We start from the raw sequence: 22,642 nt of genomic DNA on the forward strand, positions 1-22,642 counted from the left end.
TAGAGTCAATGTTAAGTGCTCAGATAAAGAGCTACAGGAGCTCAGTGAGAAAGGGTTCATTTGCTTATTGTCACTGAAGTAGAGGTATTGTAGGAGAAAGAGAGGCTTCTCAGAATAGCCAATAAGTGAACTGAATCCTAAAGGATGAGGAAGATTTTGACATGTGGCTAAGGTGGAGAGAAGGATGTTCTATGCAGATCAAACAGCATGAGTAAAGGCATCTCATGATGTGGCTTTAGGATAAAGGTAAGTGGTTCCATACAGACGACTCACAGGGAGAATGTACTGAGAGGAGTCGGGATGAAGCTTCAGAGTTTGGGGCACAGGGGACAGAAGGGGGCATAGCTTGAATAATGCCATAGTTTGGATTTTATCTGGCAAGTTATGGAAAATGCTAAAAGGCTTTAAGGAAGTATCATGGGCAGAACCGGTCTGGGCTGTCAAGCCCTTATTTTGTTGGTCTGTAGAGGACAGAGTAACTACCTCTGCTCCCATTTCCTTGTGTAGATCCTGTCTCATAAAATTATACACAAATAAAGCAGATATACACAAGGGGCACTGATTTCTGAAATGAGAATGGTGAGGCTGCATAATGAAACATCTCGTCTTCTGTCTCCTCTCGAAATTGCTCTCTGGGCAAAAGCAGTTCTACCTCGATTTCTAATCGCACATTAGTGATATTTCTTTCTAAAGAAGTACTCCATTCTTGAGTTTTGACACTTTTTTTCTCAGCAGGATATTATGGTTTAAAATCTCAAATTAAAGTAGCTTTACTTAAGTACAAATAACCATAACCATGACCAAGACCAGATTAAACTATATTAAATGCCCAGAGGTGCTCAGAGAATAATATTTTGCTGGAAAAACACAGGGTGCGCCTCCTAAGAGTTCCAGGGAAAATATCAAATATAGGAGTATATATATTTTATAAGACATTCATCTAGGTACATTTTTAGTGCTCATTTGCACTTCCAATTATTTCATATTTTTCTAGCTGTTCAACCAGCCTCGAGGTCCAAATGTCATCAGTCAAAAGAGGCTTGTTTTTTTATCCTGCCCTCCCCTCCCCCTGCTGGAGTGTCAGGCAAGGGGATTGTTTTCCTTTCACAGATAATATAGGTATATTTGCTTATTAGTAAGGCCAGGAGAGATTTTACTTTCCCAAATGTGAAAAGGACTAGATTTTCAATAGACCTTTTCTGTACTGATGGAACATCTCTGGTCATGGAGAGCTCGTGGACTAAAGTAGCCTATATGGGAAATGTCTCATCTTCACTTCTTGCAAGTCAATCCACGGCTGCCTTCTAAATGTGTAGCTCTCAGAGCTATTTCACCTTGGTGGAAATTGAATTTCTAAGAGGAAAGAAATCTGCATTTCCATCATAAACTCATAAAGTTCCTTCATGAAGAAATGCTTGCACCAGTATAACAAGGGCAGAGAAGCCTTTTCAACTACATATGGCTAATCTCCCATCATCTGTAGTGTTATATGATTTTCAAAACTCCAGCTTATTTTCTAAACAGAAACTAATTTTCTACAGTATGATTCTCAGGGAGACTCATATAGATGTTGACAGATGTTTAGTCCATTCTTATGGTGGCTAAGAGAGAAACCATGCACAGTATGTCCCACGTACTTATGGAGAAGCCAACTCTTCCCCCTTCGGCACTTCTTCCATTCATTCAGTAGACTCTAACTGAGAATCTACTGCAAGTGCTAGACTTTGTAGGTGCAACAATGAGTAAGTCGCAGAGCCTTTCCCAGTAGAGCTCAGTGTAGAGAGAGAAAGATGTAAACATTTATAGCAGAGGAGAGTCTGGGGGAGGCGTAAACAAATTCAGTGAGAACATGCAGAAGAAAACCACTAGAAACCATGCTGGGGTAGCATGGCACTACTATGAAGGGTGAATGAGACTAAGGGTTTTCTACTGAGGAACCAAGAAGGGCAGTCAGGTAAACGGGACAATTTAGAAAGTCATGAAAGAATGAATGAAAACAAGTTCTGCATACTGTTTTGCATGGCCTTAGTATACGCGGGTGGTAGAGAGGGGCCAGACGGTGGAGGACCCTGACTGTGTCATAAGGAGCTTGGCCTTCATCTTGTCAGCGTGGGTGTATATTGAAAAAGGTCACTGTGACCACCTGTGTTTCAACAGAAACAATCGAAGGATAAAGAGAGGAGAGGTGCTATGAAATAGCCAGGTGTGACGTGAGGCCCTGGATCAGGATAAGTAGCAGGTGAGATTAAACACTGACAGAGTATTTCTGACTGTATCTGGGCAAGCATTCATCATACCCTCAGATAAAAGATGGTATGTCCTACAAAATATAATCAAAAGAGTGTAAGAATAGAAACACATGAAACACCCATCCACACAAACATACAACCAACTCTCTCAATGGCTAGGGAGCATGTGAACTCTTCCTCCTGAGGCTTCTCCTGGACTATGTCCGTGTTCCTAGACCTGAATCTGGCTTTGGTCTTAAAAGATGCATGAGCAGGGATCCCTGGGTGGCGCAGCGGTTTGGCGCCTGCCTTTGGCCCAGGGCGTGATCCTGGAGACCCGGGATCGAATCCCGCGTCGGGCTCCCGGTGCATGGAGCCTGCTTCTCCCTCCGCCTGTGTCTCTGCCTCTCTCTCTCTCTCTGTGTGACTATCATAAATAAATAAAAATTAAAAAAAAAAAAAAAGATGCATGAGCAATCTGATAATACACTTCCATGCTGTGGATGGAGGATGCATCCTTAATTTGCCAGTCCTAGAAAATCAGTGGTCTCTGGCTTCTTAGAGATAGAAGGTCCTTCCTGAGTAGGGCAGTCAGGTAATGTCCTGGACATGCAGTTACATTTGAATTTCAAATAAAAATATCATTTTTAGTATAAGCATGTCCCAAATATTGCATGGGATACACCAATACTGAAATGGTTATGCTTTGTTTATCTGAAATTGAAATGTAATTGATTGGCCTGTATTTTTATTTGCCAAATTGGGCAACCCTACCCTTGAGTCTTGCCTTTCTCTGGCTCAGACCTTGGGCAGACAGTTCTGCTGAGAAGAGGAAGGCAGGACAAAACAAAGCATGTGCCGAGAGCTGGGAGATGTTTTACAGAATCACTGTCAATTCAATCCCCCCAGATTTGCTCATTCCCCAGGAGAATCTGAAAACAAGGGGTTTGGCAGTGAGCAAAGAGCTGGCATGTCGCAGAACTGTTGGAGGGGAAAATGATTGAATTTAGAATAATAATGTATTTGTTAAAGCAAATATCAGTATACTCATAACAGAAGCCCTCAAGTTTCCCATTATGGCATGAACAGAACATTAATGTCTATATCGTAGATTGATGGCAAGAATTTTCTTGGAAAGCACATAAGCAGTAACCTTATATGATCTTCTGTTTTTTGGAACACTGAATATAATTCAGATTAACTTTTGAGGCATTTATTTTGTGCTTGAAATTTAGGACACAGGCTCTGTTCACACCTAATATTTTACAAGCATCTCCCCTTTGGACAAAATTAAGTTCAGAACTCATGTTCACATAAAAAAGTAATTGGATTATAAAAGCCAATGGGCATAGCCATTATTTGGATATTTTCATATATAAATGAATAATGTTTATTTAGAAAAATATCCATGACCAAACTCTATCACATCTAATTTTCCCAGAGAGTTAAGTTCATATTCTGGTAGGTTTTTCCCTACATAACTGAAGAAAATTCTTAGCAAGAGCTTTAATAATAATCTTCTTTCTGAAGGAATAATATTGTGATTTCATGCGAGAAAAATCTCCCCTTGATGTAAATGAGAGATGAAGTTGTGAGAAGGTATAGTCAGAGTTATTGGTTTGCTTTCCCTTTCTGAGCAGATGACAAGAGAACATTTTATCTTTGGATTCTTTGATAGTTTTATTTTTTTACCCCTATTAGCAGACAGACTATTCAGAACACCTTTTACCTGGTATCAGTCTTAAGCCTCATAAATTATACTTTTATGGGTGTTCTGACTTGGGGAAAGCTTGCCAATTTCAATTAGAGAAATTTAGGTTCTTTTGTAGGGAAGCCAAATGGTGGGATTTTCTGGTTTTCCCAGAAAATCAGGCATACTGACCAGGTATTACTGAGGACACCTGAGGTAGAGAGATGGGTTAGCCTTAGATTTACTGAGCACCTACTTTGTGCCTAGCCCTGTCAACCAGATTGATTGCACCCCACAGCACCAGGGACTATTCCCCCGGGGGTGGGGTGGGGGCGCCAATGAATGCAATAATCACAAACTCACAGCAACAAAGGTAGGGGAGACTATTTTTCCTTTTCCCCAGCATACTCAAATACCTAAATCTCTTATATTTCAAGTTCAAATGAGGTAAACATACAACAGGCGAGTGATGAAATCAAGGAGATTTTATAAATTATTAAACAGTTGGGAATAAGATCTTGGCTTTCCTGGCTTTGGTCAGAGAACACGTGTCCCCCATTGCAAAGCTTATTCATTTATTTTATCACGTTCTAACTTTCCCACTTCATCTTGCATCTTATTTTGTAATTACCTCCATCACAGCTTTCCTCTTAATCTTAGGTCTTTCTAGTTAAAGAAGGAACAGATCCTTCTAAAATTGAGACAAAAACTAACTGCAACTCTCACATTTTCTTCTTTTTGTTTATGCTCATTTTGGGGCATGGATGCCTTGCTCTCGGGTTGCTCACTAGCTGTTGGGACCTGAAAAAGTCTCCTGTTTCTGTAAGTCTCAATAGTCCGTATGTGTGCACGCATCTGTATCTGTCTCTGAATGAGAACATCACTAACCATAGGTAGGAATGTATATATGGACACAGAGACACATGTATATATATATGCAAATGTGTCTGTGTGTGTATATGTTAAATGTATACGTGTGTATATATGTGTATACACACACACACACACACACTCTGCCAATAGCTAGCAATTGCCAACAAAATAAGTCAAGTTAGGTGTCAGACAACCACTTTCTAAAAACAGTTCTTAATGTTTCAAGAAACTTGAAAGCCTGTACTCTTCACCTGCAGACCTTTTATGCCTGTGGCAAATCATCTCTGAAAGCCAATCCTAACAAGATTCTCTTCATCTGTTTAAAAACGAGAAAGCAGGAGGCTTTGAGGGTATGCATATGGATAAAAGGAACCTGGGCTGCTCTACTATTTTGTGTGGTTAGTGTTAATTTCACCCTGCTCCATTTATTAGACAACTAAGACATTGAACTTTGAGAGATGTTGAAAGCACACATGAAACATAATCAATCAATAAGGTACGATGTTTGAAGACTGTTAGGATATACTGATTATTCAGATAACTCATTACTTTTATGAACACCAATAGCATGCTTTTCTGAAAAAAAAATCATTATTGTAACAGAAGTGTTCACTATAGAAACATGACACAAAGAGAAACATCAAAAAAAATTTTTTTTTAAGGTAGAAAAATCGGGCCACCTGGGTGGCTCAGTTGGTTAAGCAGCTTTTGATCTTTGGCCCCGTAATGATCTCAGGGTTGTGAGATCAAGCCCCGAGTCCAGCTCCATGCTAGGTGTGGAATAGGATTATCTATCTCTACCCCTCTCACCACCCCCACTCTCACACGTTCTCTCTCCTTCTCCCACTCAGAAAAAAAAAAGGTAGTAAAATCATGTAACATCATTAGACTTTCAGGTGCTTTTGTGTTTGTTCTAATCTGGCACAAGTGTTAACTGTAAGTGAATACTATTAGTCTTTCTTTTCATAAAATGCAGTCGTGACAGGGATTTAGCATTTTAAATATTCAGGAACTTATATGTTATCTATTTGGCTCAGGATAGACTTTAATTTTTTAAAAATAAATTTAATATATGTCATTTCTTCATTTTTTTTTTAATGAAGTAATACACTTTGGAAGTAACAGCATTTCAGACCTGGTTTTGTTTAAAATATGCTCATCCTCTCTCCTCCTCCATAGTTTTTATTTTATCTTATTTTTTTTTAAAGTAGTTTCCTTTTCAGAGCCTGCCTCTGAGGGTGGAGAAAGAATGGAGGCATCAGGGTCTCTTCCTCTATACCAGAGAGCCTACAGTCTGCCCTCCAGCTGAGCCACACTCAGCATCATGAAAGGTCCTACAAAGCTCTGCTCTCTTGAGGATAACTACAACCAAAACGAAATTCCTGACCTCTATGAAAACGTTAGGAGGCTGCTGGCTTTAATTTTTAGAACTCTGATAAATTCCGGAGGTATTCTATTCACACAAAATAAAAATCAAGTCTGTCCATGCCATCTTCCCAGGTAACTTCCACCTTTTGGTTTCACTGACATTCCTAATAATACCCTAAAATATACACTTTTTCCGGATAAAGCAATTAGATAATATCTTGAAAATATCTTCTCCGTAATGCACTAGGATTTGAATTACTTTGCCATTGGCGGTTACTAACCTGGACCAGGAATTCCCCTTGTAGCCAGTGTTTTTCTATTGTGAATTTGTAGCAGTGTTATCATCAACCCAGTCCTTAACAGACCAGTACAGGAATAAATACTTCTTTGGGTGCCCAACTTTTATTTTTATTGCCAGTCTAGTCTCAGCAAGTATAAAGCTGCTAAGCCAGTACTGTGATAGTGACCCTCTCGGTTAGAGAAAAATCAGATTATGTGCCATCAGAGGAAATAAATGTTAGTATTAGGTGTGATCGACCGAATCATTTCTTTTGCTCAAGTTCCGCCCTCTGAGTGACAGGTGGAGGACAAAATGTCAAGAAGGAGTCCTGCTGGAACAAGTGTTTAGGATGGTATTTAATACAGCAGAGAGCCAAGATACAGTAGGAGGACACAGTAAAGAATGTGGAGAGGGTAGATACAATAAAGAATTTCGGTTTATGATCTGCCATCTGCTATCTGAAAGAGGAGTAAGTTAGGGAAATAAGTGACTTTCAGTTCTCCATACATGCAAAGGTAAGTTAGTTATTACAAAACTTTTGCTGTTGTATGTGCTGAAAGAAAAGCATATGCATTTAAACATTTTTTAAAAAATAAATCACTCAATAGGCTTAAGAAAAATACTCTAGTTCATATTTCATTGATCTGACCTTTTGATTCAAGATCAGGGAATGAATCCAAGATGGAAACCAAAAAAATAAAATAAAATAAAATAAAAAAATAGAAACAAAACAGAAATGAATCATTTCACCATGAAAAAGGCATTTCCAGTCTCAGCTAACCTCGACTAGTTTTTATTGCATTATTTTTGAAATGCCAAGAAACTGGCTTTGGCCATATTTGCCGTCCAACTAAATCACAGCTGTCAATATGCAATTGCTTGCAACAATTAGCTAAACACCATTATTTAACAAATTCCCTGGAAAGGGACATTGATGCTCCAGGTGTCTAACGCTGAATCAAGTAACAGTCAAGCTGGGGCTGCAGCACAAGGAGAGAAGTTGGTATGTCCTTGCCCAAGGAAGGGGTTTCAAACAGCTGTAATTTTTTTTGAAAAAGACACATTTGCCCTGATCCTACAAGTCCTTTCTGGTTTTCAGGAATGGATTCTGGGATTGGCTAAAGAGGGAGGGGGGGTAAAGCGACCGATTCTAGATTCTTTTCTTAAGGACAGCAAGGGGACAGGAAGAAAAACAGAAATACAGATATGAAATGGTAATGGTATACAACATGGAGAAAAGAAACCTCATGGAACCTGCTAGCAATTTCCACTAAAGCAGTAAACCCCTTAACTGACAGAAATTCAGTACAATATACACATTAACAACTTCACCATTACTAGGGCTGCCATTTCAAGCCAAAAATAATAATTAATAATAATAAAATTAATATTCAAAAACAGAAATTCTCATAAGATTTGAGAAAAATAGAGTGAAAAGGCAATGTTAGCTAAGCTCTTAGCTAAATCCACTCTTAATGGCCCCCAATATTTAAACTATCATGGATTAAAGCCATGAAAATAAAAATTTCAATTTGAAATTTTATTAGCATGTTGCTAAAATGGTCAATAAAAACATCAACACGATAGGCTTTGTTGACACAGCTGGAAACCTGCTCTCCCACTTCTCAAACTTTATTTCCACTTCCCCGCCTTCTAAGATTTCTATGTTAGGAAAAGCCAAACTAAACATACTGGCTATGGTGCTGTAATAATGCTGGTTTTCTGGAACGTTGCCACGTCTTCCCCCTCCCTCTCCTCCAACCCTTTAAAAAATAGGACTATTTTTGAAATGCAGCCCACGGAGGGAGCAATCTAGGGTTAAGAATAAGCAGCGACCTTCTGCACAAGTCCAAGTTCCCAGACGCCAGGTGACCCTTCTGCTCGCCGGGGGGCGGGGCCCGCGCTCCTCCCCCAGGTGGCTGCGCCACGTCCATCTCGGGGCCGCGAAGGCTTCCTCCTGCCAGCGAGGGAGGCTCACGGGCAATCGGGGTCGGGGTGGGGTGGGGTGGGGGGGTGAAGGGGAGGCGTTCGCTTCCCTCGGTGGAAAGGACTGGAAGCAAACCCTAGCGCTCTGCCCGGAGCCTGGAATGCGATGTCAGGAGCCTCGGCGCCGGGGAGCTGGGAAAGTGCGGGGCAGCCTCGGGGTGACCCGGAGTCCCGGGGGGGGGGGGGGGGGCGGGGGCTGGCTTGTGGAATTCGTTCTCGAGTGCCTAAGGGACGGGCTCGATTCCTTGGAAACCCTGCGACGTGGGGACACATTCCACGCAGGGGCCGAACTCTGCGGTGCAAAGATCATCTCTCACCTCCGACCGGTGCGCGCGCGCCTGGGGGCGGTGATGGTTCCCGTTAGAGCCGCGCGGGCCGCGGGCACGGACAGGTGCATCCCTGCGGCTCGGCCCCTTCTCCTCCTCCCCCCGCCCCCCCTCCCCGTTACAGCGCCAGGGGCGGGCGCACGCAGGGGTTCCCAGCACCGTCGCCCCCGCCGGGGGGAGGTGGGGAGGGGGCCCTCGGCCGCGCGCCCTTCGGTGCCGGCTCCCGAGACTTCCCGCCGCCCGCCGGAGGGGTGCGAGGGCGCAGCCTGGGGTGCTCGAGGGGGCGGGGGCGCGGCCCGCCGGCCGGGGAGCCCGGGGGCGGGGAGGGAGCGGGGCGCGGGGACACGGGCGGGGCCGGCGGCGCGCCACGCGGCTACTCCTTGTCGTCCACGAGGTCGGCGAGCTCCTGCAGCACGCGCAGGCGGCCGCTGGCGTCGATGCGGCGCTTCTCGCGGATGAGGTCTTCCAGGCTGTGAAACCTGGCCGTGTGCACCTTGTTGTCGCCCAGGTGCACCTTGAGATAGTACTGCTGCTGCGGCGGCTGCGTGCCGGCCGGCACCTCCCCTCCGGCCTTGAACTCCCGCTTGCCGAAGCGGCACCAGGCGGCGAAGCTCTCCGAGTTCGTCCAGCAGATCTCCTCGCTCTTGAGGCCCAGGTGGCCGCAGGCGTTCTGCACCACCAGCTCGGCCACCAGCGGGCGGTAGCGGTACCAGCTATTCACCACCCGGCCCACGTTGGCCGCGCCCGCCTCGTGCAGGCTGTCCTGGCGGATCTCGCCTTGGTGCAGGTGGATGATCTGCCCGCCACCCACGTACACGGCCCAGTGCGGGGCGGGGGCGGGCGGCTCGGGCGCCGGCTGCAGCCACAGCAGCTCCAGCAGGTCGCCGGGCTCGCAGAGCGCGGGCAGCGCCGTGACCGCGTAGACGCTCAGGTCGGCGCCCTGGGGGCCGCCGCTCACTTTGGAGAAGATGCATTCCTGGCCCCGGAAGGCGGAGAACTGAGTTTCGTTGAGGACCAGCTGGTGCAGCAGGTGGTGGTGGTGGTGGTGGTGGTGATGGTGGTGGTGGCGGCTGGGGCTCTCCGGGCAGGGAGTGCAGCCCGGCGGGGCCTTCACGCCGAACTTGTCGGGCTGGCCGCGTTCGTCCAGGTCCTCCTCCTCATCCGAGAAGAAGTAGGCGACCCCGACCCGCAGCTCGTCCTTCTCGATCCCCGACGGGTCCCCTGTGGGCAACTCGCTGTAGTTGAGGTGGGTGATGCGGTCCAGTTGGTTGCCCATCAATGACGCGGCGAGGCGAGGGCCAGGAGCGGGGATCTGCGGAAGCACACACGGGAGGCAGAGACAGGGTCAGGGTCGGGCTGCCCCCCTCCAGGGCGTGCGGTGCCCCCCGGGACCTGCCCGCCCGCCCCGGCGCCGCTGCTGGGGTCGCCCGGTCCTCCGGGCGGCAGGACAGGTGCAGGAGCCTCCCCCGCCCCGGCCCCCAGTCCTTGGGCCGACAGCAGACCCCGTCCGGGGAGCTGGTCCAACTCCCACAAGAGAAAAGGCAGGCGGGGTCCCCGTGGGGGACAGACCCCCACCCCCACCCCCCGGGAAGGACCGAGGGGTAGGCTGGAAGGAAGAAGGGGCGCCCGAGGCCTCGGAGAGCGTGCCCAGGCAGCGCTCCCCCTTCTGTCCCCACCCTCGCCAGCCCACCTCTCAGCTTTGCGCCAGGTCGCACCCCTCCCCTGGCAGCGCCTCGCACAATGACAACCGGACACATTCGCAGACACTCACTTGACACCAGCACGATCGTGTTCACTTGGAGGAGTCCAGGCACTGACAGGCTGGCTGATACACTCGTGTGATAGTGTCACACACGCACAATGACAAACCTTCGCGACGACACAGTCAGACCCCCACATTCGTACACAGGGCTCCCCCCCACGCTTGCACGCTCGCCAGGGCACGGACACCCACGCACCGGGCACACCTGCCCGCACCAGCAGGTGCACTCTGCCCCTGACTTCTCTCGCCTTCTCCCCAGCGGAGCCGCTCGGGCTGCGCCAGGGCGAGGCCGTTCTGTCTAAAAATCACCTAACAAAGAGGAAAGGGAAAGATGGGGGGGGGGGGGGAGCCAGTGCGGTGGAGGTGTGCGGGGGCGGGCGTGGGTCGTGAAGGGAGGTCCGCTTTCGGCCACGAGACCCCTTTCCCTCCTACCCGGCACAGGGTCCAAACAGTCGGACGAAGAAAACCCGCTTCCAAGGCAAAGAAAGCCGCCTCTCCGTACCCGTGATTTCCCTGCTCCCGAAACCCCAAACTCCTTTAAAGTCTCCTGGTCCCCATGGGTGCTGCGGAGGCGGCGCTGGCGAGCGGGTCCTGGGCGGCGAGGGGGTGGCGGCTCCGCTGTGCCCCGCGCGGAACGGTGCGGTGCCCGGCGCGGTGCCCGGCGCGGTGCCCGGCGCGGTGCCCCCGGTGCGGTGCCCGGCGCGGTGCCCGTGCGCCTGCCGCTCGGCGCTGGCGCTGGCGCTGGCTGGGGCGCCCGCTGCACCCGGCCAGTCCCGACTGCGCTCTGCTTCCCTCCAGCCCAGCCGAGGACTCTAAGTAGCCCGAGCAGCTGCTTCCAGGGCCCGCCCCGGGACGCGCTCATTGGTTGGGGCGCGCGCCCGGGCCCCGTCAATCTCCGCGGGAGGGGGAGGGGAGCGGGGGCGGGGCTGCGGCGCGCGCTCCGCCCCGGGCCCGCCGGGTCCCCGCGCCCCCGCGCCCCCGCGCCCCCGAGCGCGCGCAGCGCCCGGAGCGGCGGTGGGAGCCCCCGCGGGGAGCGCGCCCGGGGCGCGGCGCTGCTGCAGGGCCCCGCCGCTGCGCGCGTGCACCCTCGCCCCCCGCGCCCTCCGCAGCTTTCCCGAGCCCACGGAGTGCGGACTCCAGCCGCGATGCGGAGTCTGCGGGTGCAGGGGAGCCCCAGGGCGGCCCGGGGCGGGGAGCGACGTTGTCGGGGGCGGGCCCCTGCCCCCCATCCTCCCCCGCTGCGCCAGGCGCCCCGGGCTGCTCCTCCTGCCTCCCAGACGGTGCCTCCGACGTCCGGTTCCTCTCTGATCCCGCTGCTGCTGCCCGAGCGCCGCGCCCGCTTTCAAAGGGGCACCCCTGACAACCACAACCGCGACTGAAAAATCCCAGCCTGGCCCAGCCCTCCCCCTGGGACCTCATGGGGCCTATACTTTGGGGCTGCAACGTTCTGGGGAAGAGTGCGTCACAAATGCCTACAGCCAAGCCCCAGAGCTGCCTTTGCTTAGGGGTTTTTGTCTGGTTTTGTGGCCCAGGGGTGTCCGGCCCAGGCGTACTTCACGATTGCATTTCTGGACGGAAAGTAATTGAATGAATTGGTTCTGGATATTGGATGTTGAAAGCAGACTTTCATACATAGGGCATCCTGTCTAGATCAATAGTTTAAAAGAGCTTGTGACACTAAGCCTTGAAGCGTCCTCAGACACTTGGTTCTACTTTCAAGACGGCACCTGGGGCTTTATGGTGAAGCTTATTATGCCCTTTCCCCGGGGAGAATTGGGTGCACCCTCTGTGTCCCCTTGGCAGCTGGCACGAACTCTCAGAACTCTCTCTCTCTCTCTCTCTCTCTCTCTCTTTTTTTTTTTAATTACAAACCTGTGTTGACTTTCTTGCTCTTTACAAAGTGAACAGCTGGAGGATTGGCAGGCGCTCGCCACAACTTTAAATCCTGGACCTCTTTCGCAATGTGGGCTGTACCACGGGTTCCATCAGCAGTGACAGAGATGGAAGGAAAACAGCCTGACCACTTGTCAGTGGGGAGGCGCCGGGCTAAGGGGTGTAAGTGGGTGATTTCATCTTCATGCCTCTGGAGAGGATTCTCTAATACCGCCCACTGCCACGGATGAGGAAGCCAGGCTCAGATACCAGTGCCAGCAATCTCTCTCTCTCTAGGGCCTATGGGCCTCCAGAGCCAGTCTTTACCCTGGCTACACTGTTCATTGAGTTAATAAAATCTTGCTTCATAAAATGGGAAAACTGATGTCCCAGAGGAGCTACCTGAAGACTGATGGCACATTTTTATTATTACTATTTCTTTTGTGGTAGACAATTCTGCCTAAGTATTGTTGAACTGCCTTCTTAATGTCTCTATATATCCCATAGCCTCCAAATGCAGTGGCTTATAAATATCGCTGAAAGAAATGGTTTTAGAATGACCATCCTGGGCAGCCCCGGTGGCCCAGGGGTTTAGTGCCGACTTCGGCCCAGGGAGTGATCCTGGAGACGCACGTCCAGCTCCCTGCATGGAGCCTGCTTCTTCTTCTGCCTCTCTCTCTCTCTCGTCTGTCATGAATAAATAAATAGAATCTTAAAAAAAAAAAAGACAAAAAATTACCATCTGCGTACATTTGACATACATAGATCTTTTCAGAAATTCGGCCGCGTGCAAGTTATAAGAATACAAGTTACCAGCCTTGGAACCAGCCAAAGGTTGTGATGATCTTTTTTTAATACTCTTTATAAATAATAAACAATTCTTTTGGGCCCCGAAGTCAAGGGAATTGAACAGCTGGCTTCAGAAATCAAGAAGTGAGTCATTGGTCAGGTTGTAAACTGGACTTAGTGATCTCTGGGAGGGAGTATCTGAAGAGTTCATTATTGGTGTCTGAGAGAGGGACTCCTTGAAAGTAGCCCAGTGCTTGGTGTTGAGGTGCCACCTCTCTGTCTCCCTCTCTCTAAGTCTCTCTCTCTCCCTCTCCCTCTCTCTCAGTCTTCTGTCCAACCTAAGATCAAGTCTTATGCACAAATATGTACAACATATTTGCTGGGATGCCATGTTTTGTCTTACTTGTCCTGTCATCTACTGTTCCAGACTACAGAGTAAGTGGCTTCTTCCTCTTTGCTTATCAGCACCCCAACATTCTAAAGGACAGTGAACAAAAAATATTGTCGGAGCTTCAAAATATAGTGCCAAAAGTCTAAAGCATCAATACATGACTCTTTGAATTTTCTTTCCATCCCCTCCCCCTGCCAGGGTAAAAAAGCTTACAGCTTTAGGAATCTCAAGGGAGAATAAATAGCCTGAGAGCCCACGTAGAAATATAAAGCAGAGAACACACTGACTGAGGAATGGAAGAGGAATTCAAGTAAAATAAGGAAAATGCATCTACTCTTTGTAGCCTCTTGGCAATGGCAAAGATAATAAAGTAAGGAATAGGCCAGTCAACTCAATGGGTTCCAACATCAGAAAACCCAACTTTTATTCTCATCACAAAATATTGTTTGCTAATTGTTTTGTCTATTATTCCTCACCCCATCCTGCCTTTTTATACTGAGGAAATACCATTTTCCAGGAAAAAAAAATACAGTCATCGGAAGTACAAACTCTGGAAGCCAATTAGTTTGGATTTTCCTTCAACGTTTCCTATCTGGGTAACTTTGAGTGTGTCACTCAACCTTTCTGGGCAGTCAGTTTCTTATCTGTAAAATGTGATACAATAGCATCTGTCTCGTTATAGTGTGTGAGACCTTGCGTGCACGCACACTGCCTGGCACACAGTGGTCTTTCAGTAAATGCTACCTATTATTAGCTATTTGTGGAAGAGGGGAGTGGATCCCATGTCCTACCTGTTATGACAGCTGTCCGGTTCTGTGTGTCCACTGCCCTAGGAGAAAGCTAACCTGGGATGGATCATCCGACGCTGTCCCTGGCTGGGGTGTGGGACTGCTTCTTTGTTGAGGTGGCAAGGGCCCTGTGTAGCCGGAGACTAGTTCAATGTCTAAAGCCCTGAGGTTGATCACAACCTGTGTCCTGCAGTATTTTGAGTTATTTTTACATGAACATTTTCTTTTGTGAGGAATATATACAGAAGGCGGTTGGCAGAGGAATGATTAGGGTCATCATATATATGATATGTATATATCATTCTTTTGCATATATATAATATATATTTTTGCATATATATAATGCACATACATATATATATATATATATATATATATATATATATATATTGCATTTTCCATTGGTGCCATCTGGTGTATCATCTTCCTCTTTTTCCTCTTGCCTTCTTTAGCACTACATGAAAGGCTTTTCCCCAAATTTTACTGATCAGGCTCTTGAGTCAAAGTGTTATCCTTTAAAATGGGCCCAAGAACGGAAGGAATGTTTATTTTCTGACACTGCTAAATATTGTTTTTTTTCTGTTTAAAATTGCATATCGTACTTGAACATTTAGGCTTTCACAAACTGTTCCTTTCCCTGTCCTTGACCTCCCTAGGCCCCCAACATACTCACCCAGATCTCAGCTAAAGAGCACTCTGTACCTGTCCGGGGCAGAGACAGTACCATGGCTTCCCCAACCCCATTGCCTTTCCTCTGGGCGCACAGCTGAATGGCATGCCCCTGCCTAGCATCCAGTTCCACGGGCACCATCTGAATGAGTCTGACCAGTGGAATGAGGCCACGTGGAAGTTTAGAAAGCTTGGCCCCTGAAAGTGAAATCATTAACATGATCTTCCGTGCGCTTGTTTTATCCTATTTGGTCCTATGCGGAGGATCCTGGTAGAGTCCTAAGCATTTAAAAGATGACAGAGCCACTAGATGGAAGGAGGCAGGGGTTCCTGAATATGAGTAGAGCAGGAGATTTCTCCTCCCAAACAGGAGAATTTTTTTTTTCCCAGAGTTTAGGACTTTTAATTTGTCCCAAAGTTGCTGAAGCAAAAATCATGATAAAACATTCTGCTTTCTTTTACACCCCCCAACGCAAAAAAAAAAAAAAAAAAAAAAAAAAAAAAAAAAAAAAAAAAAAAAAAATTGTGTGAAAAAAATGGTTTTGTACATGGGAAGAAAGCATATAAATTCAAAACTTACAGATAAGGATTAGCTCTATGACTCACCTCTTTAAAAAGTTTATATGAATATCCAGTCAAAACCAACAGGGTTTCTCCCTTGAAATGTTATCTATACGAATTTCCAAGTAGACCACAGGACTGCATACGGTCTTGGGATGTCCTCAGAAGACTCTGTCATTGATCAGGTAACAGAGTAAAAGCCCCAGAGTCCCTTTCTTTCAAACAGAAGAGGGAAAGACAGAGGGATGGAAGAAACTACTCCAACTTTGTCTTCTTTCCTTGTGGCTTGTGGTCTCCCCCTCCTCCTCCTCTGCCTCCTCAGAAGCCTCCTTGCCCTCCAAAGCCTCCCCAGCCTCTGCCACCAAATCCACCTCGGCCTCTTCTGCCACCACCTCGGCCTCCAAAGCCACCCCGGCCTCCACCACGGCCTCCAAAGCCGCCTTCACCCTTAGGTTTGGCCCAGTCCAAAGTAATTTTGTTTACATCTATTTCACCATCTTCCACGGCCTCCTTGGCAGCTTTGGCATCTTCCTCACTGTTGAAGTCTACAGAGCCAAACCCTTTGGGGACCCAGTCTCCCGGTTGATGACTATCCTTGCCCGAACAGAGCCGTCGAACGACTCCCAGACAATCTGCATCAAACTGTGATGTGAGGGGGAAACAAAATCTTTCTGAGTGAAGCCACCCAAAGTTTTGTGACTGTTTGTTGGAGTAGGAACCTGTCCTGATGGGTATACTCTTTGTTATTTTCAAATTCTCTTAGAAGGACAAATAGTCTATCTCCCTCCCATTTTTCCCTTAGTGTCTGTTCTCACTGTGGAGATCAACTTTCCATTGGTGGAAGTCCTGCCGTGTCCCAGCGTGTTCCAACACTCAGAATTTAAAGCAATCAGCAATGGATGCATCTGTCTCTTTAGGTACTACCCTGTATCTCCCTACTTTTTTTTTTTTTTTTCTAAACTCACCTGCATGTGACTAACTTACCTGCCTTCTACTTTTTTCTGCTGACCACAAAAAATGTCAGGATCACCTCCTTGCAGCTAGGACTAAAGAGAATCCCACTCCCCCTTAACCCCACTGCATATACTCATGCTCTAAATTTCTAGTTCTTCTTAGGTGCCCTCTTCTAAGTTGAGATTCCATGTTGTCAAATTTTCCTAGTTCTTTCCCATAACTGGACATTCTTAACCAAAAAAAATTTTTGTTGTTGTGTGTGTGGTTTTTTTGTTTTTTGTTTTTTGTTTTTTTTTTTTTTTTGTTTGTTTTTTTTTTAGTGGCTTCTTATCATTTTGCCTTTGCCTTTAAAGACTCATAAATGTTCCCTGGGCAAAACTGTCAGCACTTGTGCATTTAATCTGTCCTTGGATGTGAATTATACAAAGGTGTCTCAGCCCAGGATTAATCATTTCTTTGTGTTCTTTTCAGATTTTAGGAGAGTGCATGCCTTTTACGTGGGGCCACTTCCATATGATGGTGATGGGAGAGCTCTAGGTAGGCCTGTGTCACTATCACACACATGCTGCTGGCTTTTTCTTCTGTTTGGAATATCCTTCCCTGCCATCCTAATGTAACTACTAATCAAAATTTATAACCCGTTCAAGCATCAAGCCCTCACATGTGTCAGTCCCCTTGCTCATTGTAATGGAGACCATCCTTTATGGTCTCATAGGACATGAGAGCATGTCCATTATACTGGTCGTGAGATGTGGCAAATGTGTCAAAACATTTACCAGACTGAACTAGTATCATTGGTTGATGTTTTTTCTTCCTTAATAAACTAAGAATTGTTTGAGGAAAAGCTCCAAATCCAGTTCAAACTTATAATCCCTTTGTTGAGCCTGGGGTTTGGTGCATAGCACAACCTCCATGGATACACCTTGCCTGACTCCATGCATGCATGAACCATGGTCACCATTTTATTTACTGAGCTGTCAGTGTTTGTCTCTGTTTCAGCTTTCACCTATCAGAGCGCCCCAACACCTTGCTCATGCTCTGAATTACATGGTGTGTGAGAAGGCTTGCTACGTGATAAGCAGTGTCGAGTTTCCAGATGCTCCTCTGGCATCATCAGGAGCCTGGTAGGAGTCCAGCTTCCCAGGCTCTACCCCAGATTTAGTGCAACTTACTGTCAGGATGTGCTCTGGGAATCTGCATTTTAAACAGGCTCCCCAAGAATTCTAGAAGCAGCATCTCCATCACCGGTCAAACGCTTCTCAGGTGTAAGAAATTATTCTCTTGGGTACAGTGAAGCCCTAGAAGAGTAGGCACTTAATAAATACTTGGAATTATATCCTCTAGACATTCTGTGGTCCATCTCTAACAGAAGCAAGGCTCATTTTAGACTTGCGTGTGCTAAACTGGTAAATATATCCATTTGCATTCAAAGGTGTGTGAAGTTAAGTGGTTTTTAAAAAGTCTTATAGCTGTGTGGCAGAGCTGAGGATTTCTCTCTTCTGTTGTTTAAACTCCCATGTCCCAGTCCACTTTTCTCTCACTTTTATTTTTGAGAGAGAGAGAGAGGGAGAGCACATGCACGCACACCAGCGGAGGGTGGGGAGATGTGAGGAGGGGAAGAGGGAGAGAGAGAATCCGAAGCAGGCTCCATTCACAGCGCTGCAGAGCCAGCGGCAGGGCGATCTCATGACCCTGAGATCATGACCTGAGCCAAAATCAAGAGTCAGACTGAGCCACCCAGGCGCCCCCACTCCTACCCCATCCACTTTCCTAACAGGCTGTGGTCAGAGCAGAAACTTGAGTCAACAAGGAATCTCTGCTCCCAGATGGTTAATACCCTGTTTGGCTGTTGATTGACTAATGATGGAAGTCCTGGGGTTGTCTCTGCAAAGCACAGCTTCTCTGCCATTCGTATTGCTTCTGAATTTCCTGTTAGCACAGTTCTTTTTCTGGGCCGTTTCAGCCAAAGACCAGTCCATCTCCCCGTGCACTGAATGCCTTCTCTTTGTGCCTCCTGGAGGACCTCCCTCTTCATCAGCATTTATAATCCTACTTATTCTCCTAGCTCCTTCCCAATTGCATGTAAATGTTTTTAAGTCTCTTGCATCTTGAAAACATCTCCTGACTATACATCTCCTCTTAGATACACATCTGTCTTGAAAGAGTTGTCAGTACACATTATATCTCAGCCCACCCCGCCTGTGCCATCACTGCACCGCACGGCTCCTCCCAGGGGGACCAGTGATCCACTGGTACGGAATCTGATGGGTGATCCAGGGTCCTTATCTTACTTGCCTTCTCGAAGCATGTGGCACAGCAGGCTACTTCCTCCTAATGGAGAAAAGATTTTTCTTCGCCTTCCATGGTACTTCACCCTCCTGGTTTCCTTTCAACCTCTTTGGCTATTCTTCTTAAAATGTTTTGTGCATCCTCTCCTTCAGCTTGTCCTTTCAGGATTGGTTGCCTTCGGGGTTCTGTTCTCGGGTTCTCTTCTCCACGTGCTCTCATTGCATAATCTTGTCTGCTTCTTTGACTTGCATCATATTTCTGTGTGATGATTCCCTAATGGAAATCTGCAGACCCCATCTCTCTCCTGGACTATGGACCCAAACATCCAACAGCCTAGAAGGCGTGTCCTGTGGTGGTTCCAAGACACCCACAGGGCAGGATGTCCCAGGCTGAGCGCTTCTGGAAACCTACTTTTCCCCATTGGTCTGTCTTCTTGGGAACAGGCACCATTGCCCTCTCCATTTCTCAAGCCAATGCCTAGGTGGCATCACATTCCCTCACCCTTAGGCCCCTGGATCACCATGTCCTACTCCAGGGCTTTCTCTCTCCTGTGTGTCTTTCTCATTTTCCCACATTCATCCATCCCCGTGCTGTCCCCCTGGGCCCCAGTCACCTGGAACTCCCGTCAGCACTGCTTGTAGCAACCTATTTATTTCCCAGACCCCAGTGCTGTTCTATCCGTCATCTCCTATACTGTAACCAGAGAGATCTGTAAAGCGCGCCTTTCTCCAGGTCCTCTTCCTGTCCTGCTCTCCACAAGGTCCTCGGTCACTCTCCATCGATGTTGGGGGGAACATCCAAAGGCCTCGTGGGCTCCAGGAGGCAGCCCTGCACTGCTCGGCCCCATCTTCTGCTAACTTCCCTCTTGCTTCTTGCTTCCTCCTGAGTCAGGAGATGTGTTTTCACTTGTTTCTCCGCTTAGTTCTTTCTCATGTTACTGATTTTGTTCTCTCTGTGAAGACTCTTTCCTACAATCTTACTCCTGGAAGAGAGTTTGTTCTTCAGATCTCAGTGTAGATTCCCTTCCTCCTGGCAGCCTTCTGGGACTTACCACATCTGCCGTGGATACCTGCGCAGCACTGCCACCGCACCCTGTTCTCTCCCTTTGGCGTTGACACTGCCTCGTTCCTTGTCTGTAAGCACTGCAAGGCTGTGAGCTCATTAGGAGCCGGGCTGTAACTGTGATGTCCCTCCACCCCCACCCCCCCCCCCCGCCCCCACCTGAATCCCCATCACTAAGCTCCTTCCTTGCTCCCAGGTGGAAGCTGAATGCATATTTGTTGACTAGATCTGCACTGATAGTGGTAGCACCTGTGAGTCAGAGGAACTCCCTGTCTGTGTGTCTGTCCCTCTCTCCTTCCATTACCCTGTCTTCCCCTCCCACTTAAATTGCCCATACAAGCTATCATCTCATAGGGCAGGGCATCTCTGGTGAACTTATCATAAATACGTTGGTAACTGATAGAGACACTTTAGAATTTAATAAAAGGGGGAAAGTGCTTATTTTAAATCAGTAAAGAGTAAAGTAGCCACTTAGATTTACATTTCACTTGTTCTAGGCGTTGCCTTCTGGTGTCTTGGCACATTGTTGTAACTACCAAGGCTGATTCATTATGTTATCCTTGCCCAGTAATTATATATATATATATATGATGAGGTATTTGTTTATTTATTTTCTAGTTGTCAAAAGTTTGGATCTAGCCACAGATACTGCACATAGTTAATAAAGTACGGTTTCTATTTAAAAACACATACTTAAGATACCACTCCTACTAACACACACTCAGCCTATTTCTAAATTACTAAAGGTAAGGAGTGTAATGTGTGCATATTGCCATGCTCCCAGGCCATCACCCTTCTGGCTCTGATGTTGTCCTCATGGGTCCCGTGACACTGCCTTCGATCGTATTATCTGAGCTTGTCCTCTTGCCATGGCCAAGCAGTTTTCATGTATGGATTCTGTCTTAGAGTGCCTGGATTCAGATCCTGACTCCACTCTTATTACCTGTGGGGCCCTGGGTGATATGCCTATTGCCCATATGCCTCAGTTTACTCATGTTTAAAATACGAATAATAATAGTATTTTTCCTTAAAGGGTTTTGGTGAGTATTAAGTGAGATTATATATTAGAACACTTAGCATAGTGTCTGGCCCAGAGAAAGGTATTTTTGTTTGTTTTTTTGTTTAAGATTTTATTTATTTATTTGAGAGAGATTGAGAGCGAGCATGAGTGGGGTGAGGAGCAGAGGGAGAAGCAGCCTCCCCTGCCAAGCAGGGGGCCCCACATAGGGCTCGATCCCAATACTCCAGGATTGTGACCTGAGCCGAAGGCAGACGTTTAACCGACTGAGCCACACAGGCACTCTAAGGTCTTAATAACTATTAGGTATGACTAAAGAACTCGGCCCTCCTGAGTCCAAAGTACTTTATTTCTCCACATTCCTCCTTTATAAACCTTTGTATTATTCTATTATTATGATTATTATTCTACTAAAGATCATAGTGTTAAGCCTGAATATTAGACCCAGGATGTATCTTAGATACTGTCCATAATACTAACTTGACATTTGATTTAAAAGCATTTATTTTTTTAAAGATTTTATTTATTTACTTGAGAGAGAGTTTGCAAGTGGGAGGGGAGGGGGAAGAAAGAGGGAGAGAATTTGAAGCAGGCTCCCTGCCTAGCACAGAGCCCCTGAGATCATGACCTGGGCCCTAATCAAGAGTCGCATGCCTAACCAATTGAGCCACCCAGGCACCCCTTAAACGTATTAATTGAATTTGTGCTCTGAACCAGATACAGGGCTTGGGCCTGGGGAGTCAAGGTGAAGAGGGCACATTCCCTGTTCACAGTCGTGCTCACTTTGGCCTTGGAGAGCTGACCAGGATATGAGTGAATGCAAACAAATGGAGGCAATAAAAGATTTTAGAAGCATGTAAAAGTCAGCACAGAGGAGGGAATTATTAACCAAGGGAGGGATCAAGAAGAAGCTGTTGTAGAATGGAATGATTTTTCTGAGCAGGCAAGACTGACGCCTTTCAGTCAAAAGGAGCAGCATATGTAAATGCTCAAGAGCCATGACAAATGTGATGTTTCCAGAAAACCTCAAAGTGGTTTGGCGTTGGTGAGAATGTGAAATAGACATGAGCACGTCGGGAAGTGGCCCTTAAGTGATACCGTTTTAGAAATGGCTGTTAGGAAGTCCATCCTGGTCCATAGTGTCAGGTTTATACAGAAGGGGAAAAGGGCCGGAGGTGAGGAGACCACTGATGAGGCTGTGGCCAGAGATGGTGTCTGTAGCCCCTCAGGCCGCTATAACAAATACCATAGAGTGACTGGCTTCAACAAAAGAAATTTATATCTCATAGTTCTGGAGGCTCAAAGTCCAAGATCAAGGTGCCAGCATGGTTGGGTTCTGGTGAGAACCTCTTCCGGTCTTGCAGACAGGTTGCCTCCTTGCTGTGCCATTGCATAGAGGAAGAGAGACAGACAGACCGACAGGAGAGAGCTCTCCTGCGCCTTCCCATTAAAGGCACTAATGCTATCACGAGGGTTTCACTTCCCCCAGGCTCCCTCTCAAAATACCATCACACTGCGGATTAGGATTTCAACATGGATTCTGCGGTGACACAGACATTCAGTCTGTGGCAGTGGGTAAACAATCCTGAGGGCCTGGAATAAGGCAGAGGTAGCGGGAACATAGAGGAACACGTGGCTTTGGGATATCCACAGGAAGCAGATCCATAGGGATTAGTGACTATCTGCATAATTGGGGTAATGGGATGAGTCGGGTGACTTTCCCACTCCCTGGATTG

The 22,642-nt window shown here is 47.2% G+C and overlaps 1 protein-coding gene and 1 long non-coding RNA gene across 4 annotated transcripts in view; one reads left to right on the forward strand and one right to left on the reverse strand.

Moving 5' to 3' along the window:
- Positions 1-22,642, forward strand: part of LOC112910732 (uncharacterized) — a 550,603-nt gene that overhangs the window by 207,788 nt on the left and 320,173 nt on the right. The window lies entirely within an intron of this gene.
- On the reverse strand, positions 6,772-11,393 carry LRATD1 (LRAT domain containing 1). 3 transcript variants are annotated; one of them, XM_072767688.1, is made up of 2 exons: positions 10,946-11,393; positions 6,772-10,063 (listed from the first exon to the last, which is right to left on the reverse strand). In XM_072767688.1, exon 2 carries the CDS (start codon positions 10,025-10,027, stop codon positions 9,125-9,127), a length of 903 nt encoding a protein of 300 aa, XP_072623789.1. In that variant the 5' UTR covers positions 10,028-10,063; positions 10,946-11,393; the 3' UTR covers positions 6,772-9,124. The 3 variants fall into 3 exon arrangements, with proteins under 3 accessions (XP_072623789.1, XP_072623788.1, XP_025842761.1); XM_072767687.1 differs by having other exon boundaries at positions 11,016-11,371; XM_025986976.2 differs by lacking the exon at positions 10,946-11,393 and adding an exon at positions 10,523-10,833.

The sequence above is a fragment of the Vulpes vulpes genome, chromosome 8 (genome assembly GCF_048418805.1).
Source record: "Vulpes vulpes isolate BD-2025 chromosome 8, VulVul3, whole genome shotgun sequence".
NCBI classification, from domain to species: Eukaryota; Metazoa; Chordata; class Mammalia; order Carnivora; family Canidae; genus Vulpes; species Vulpes vulpes.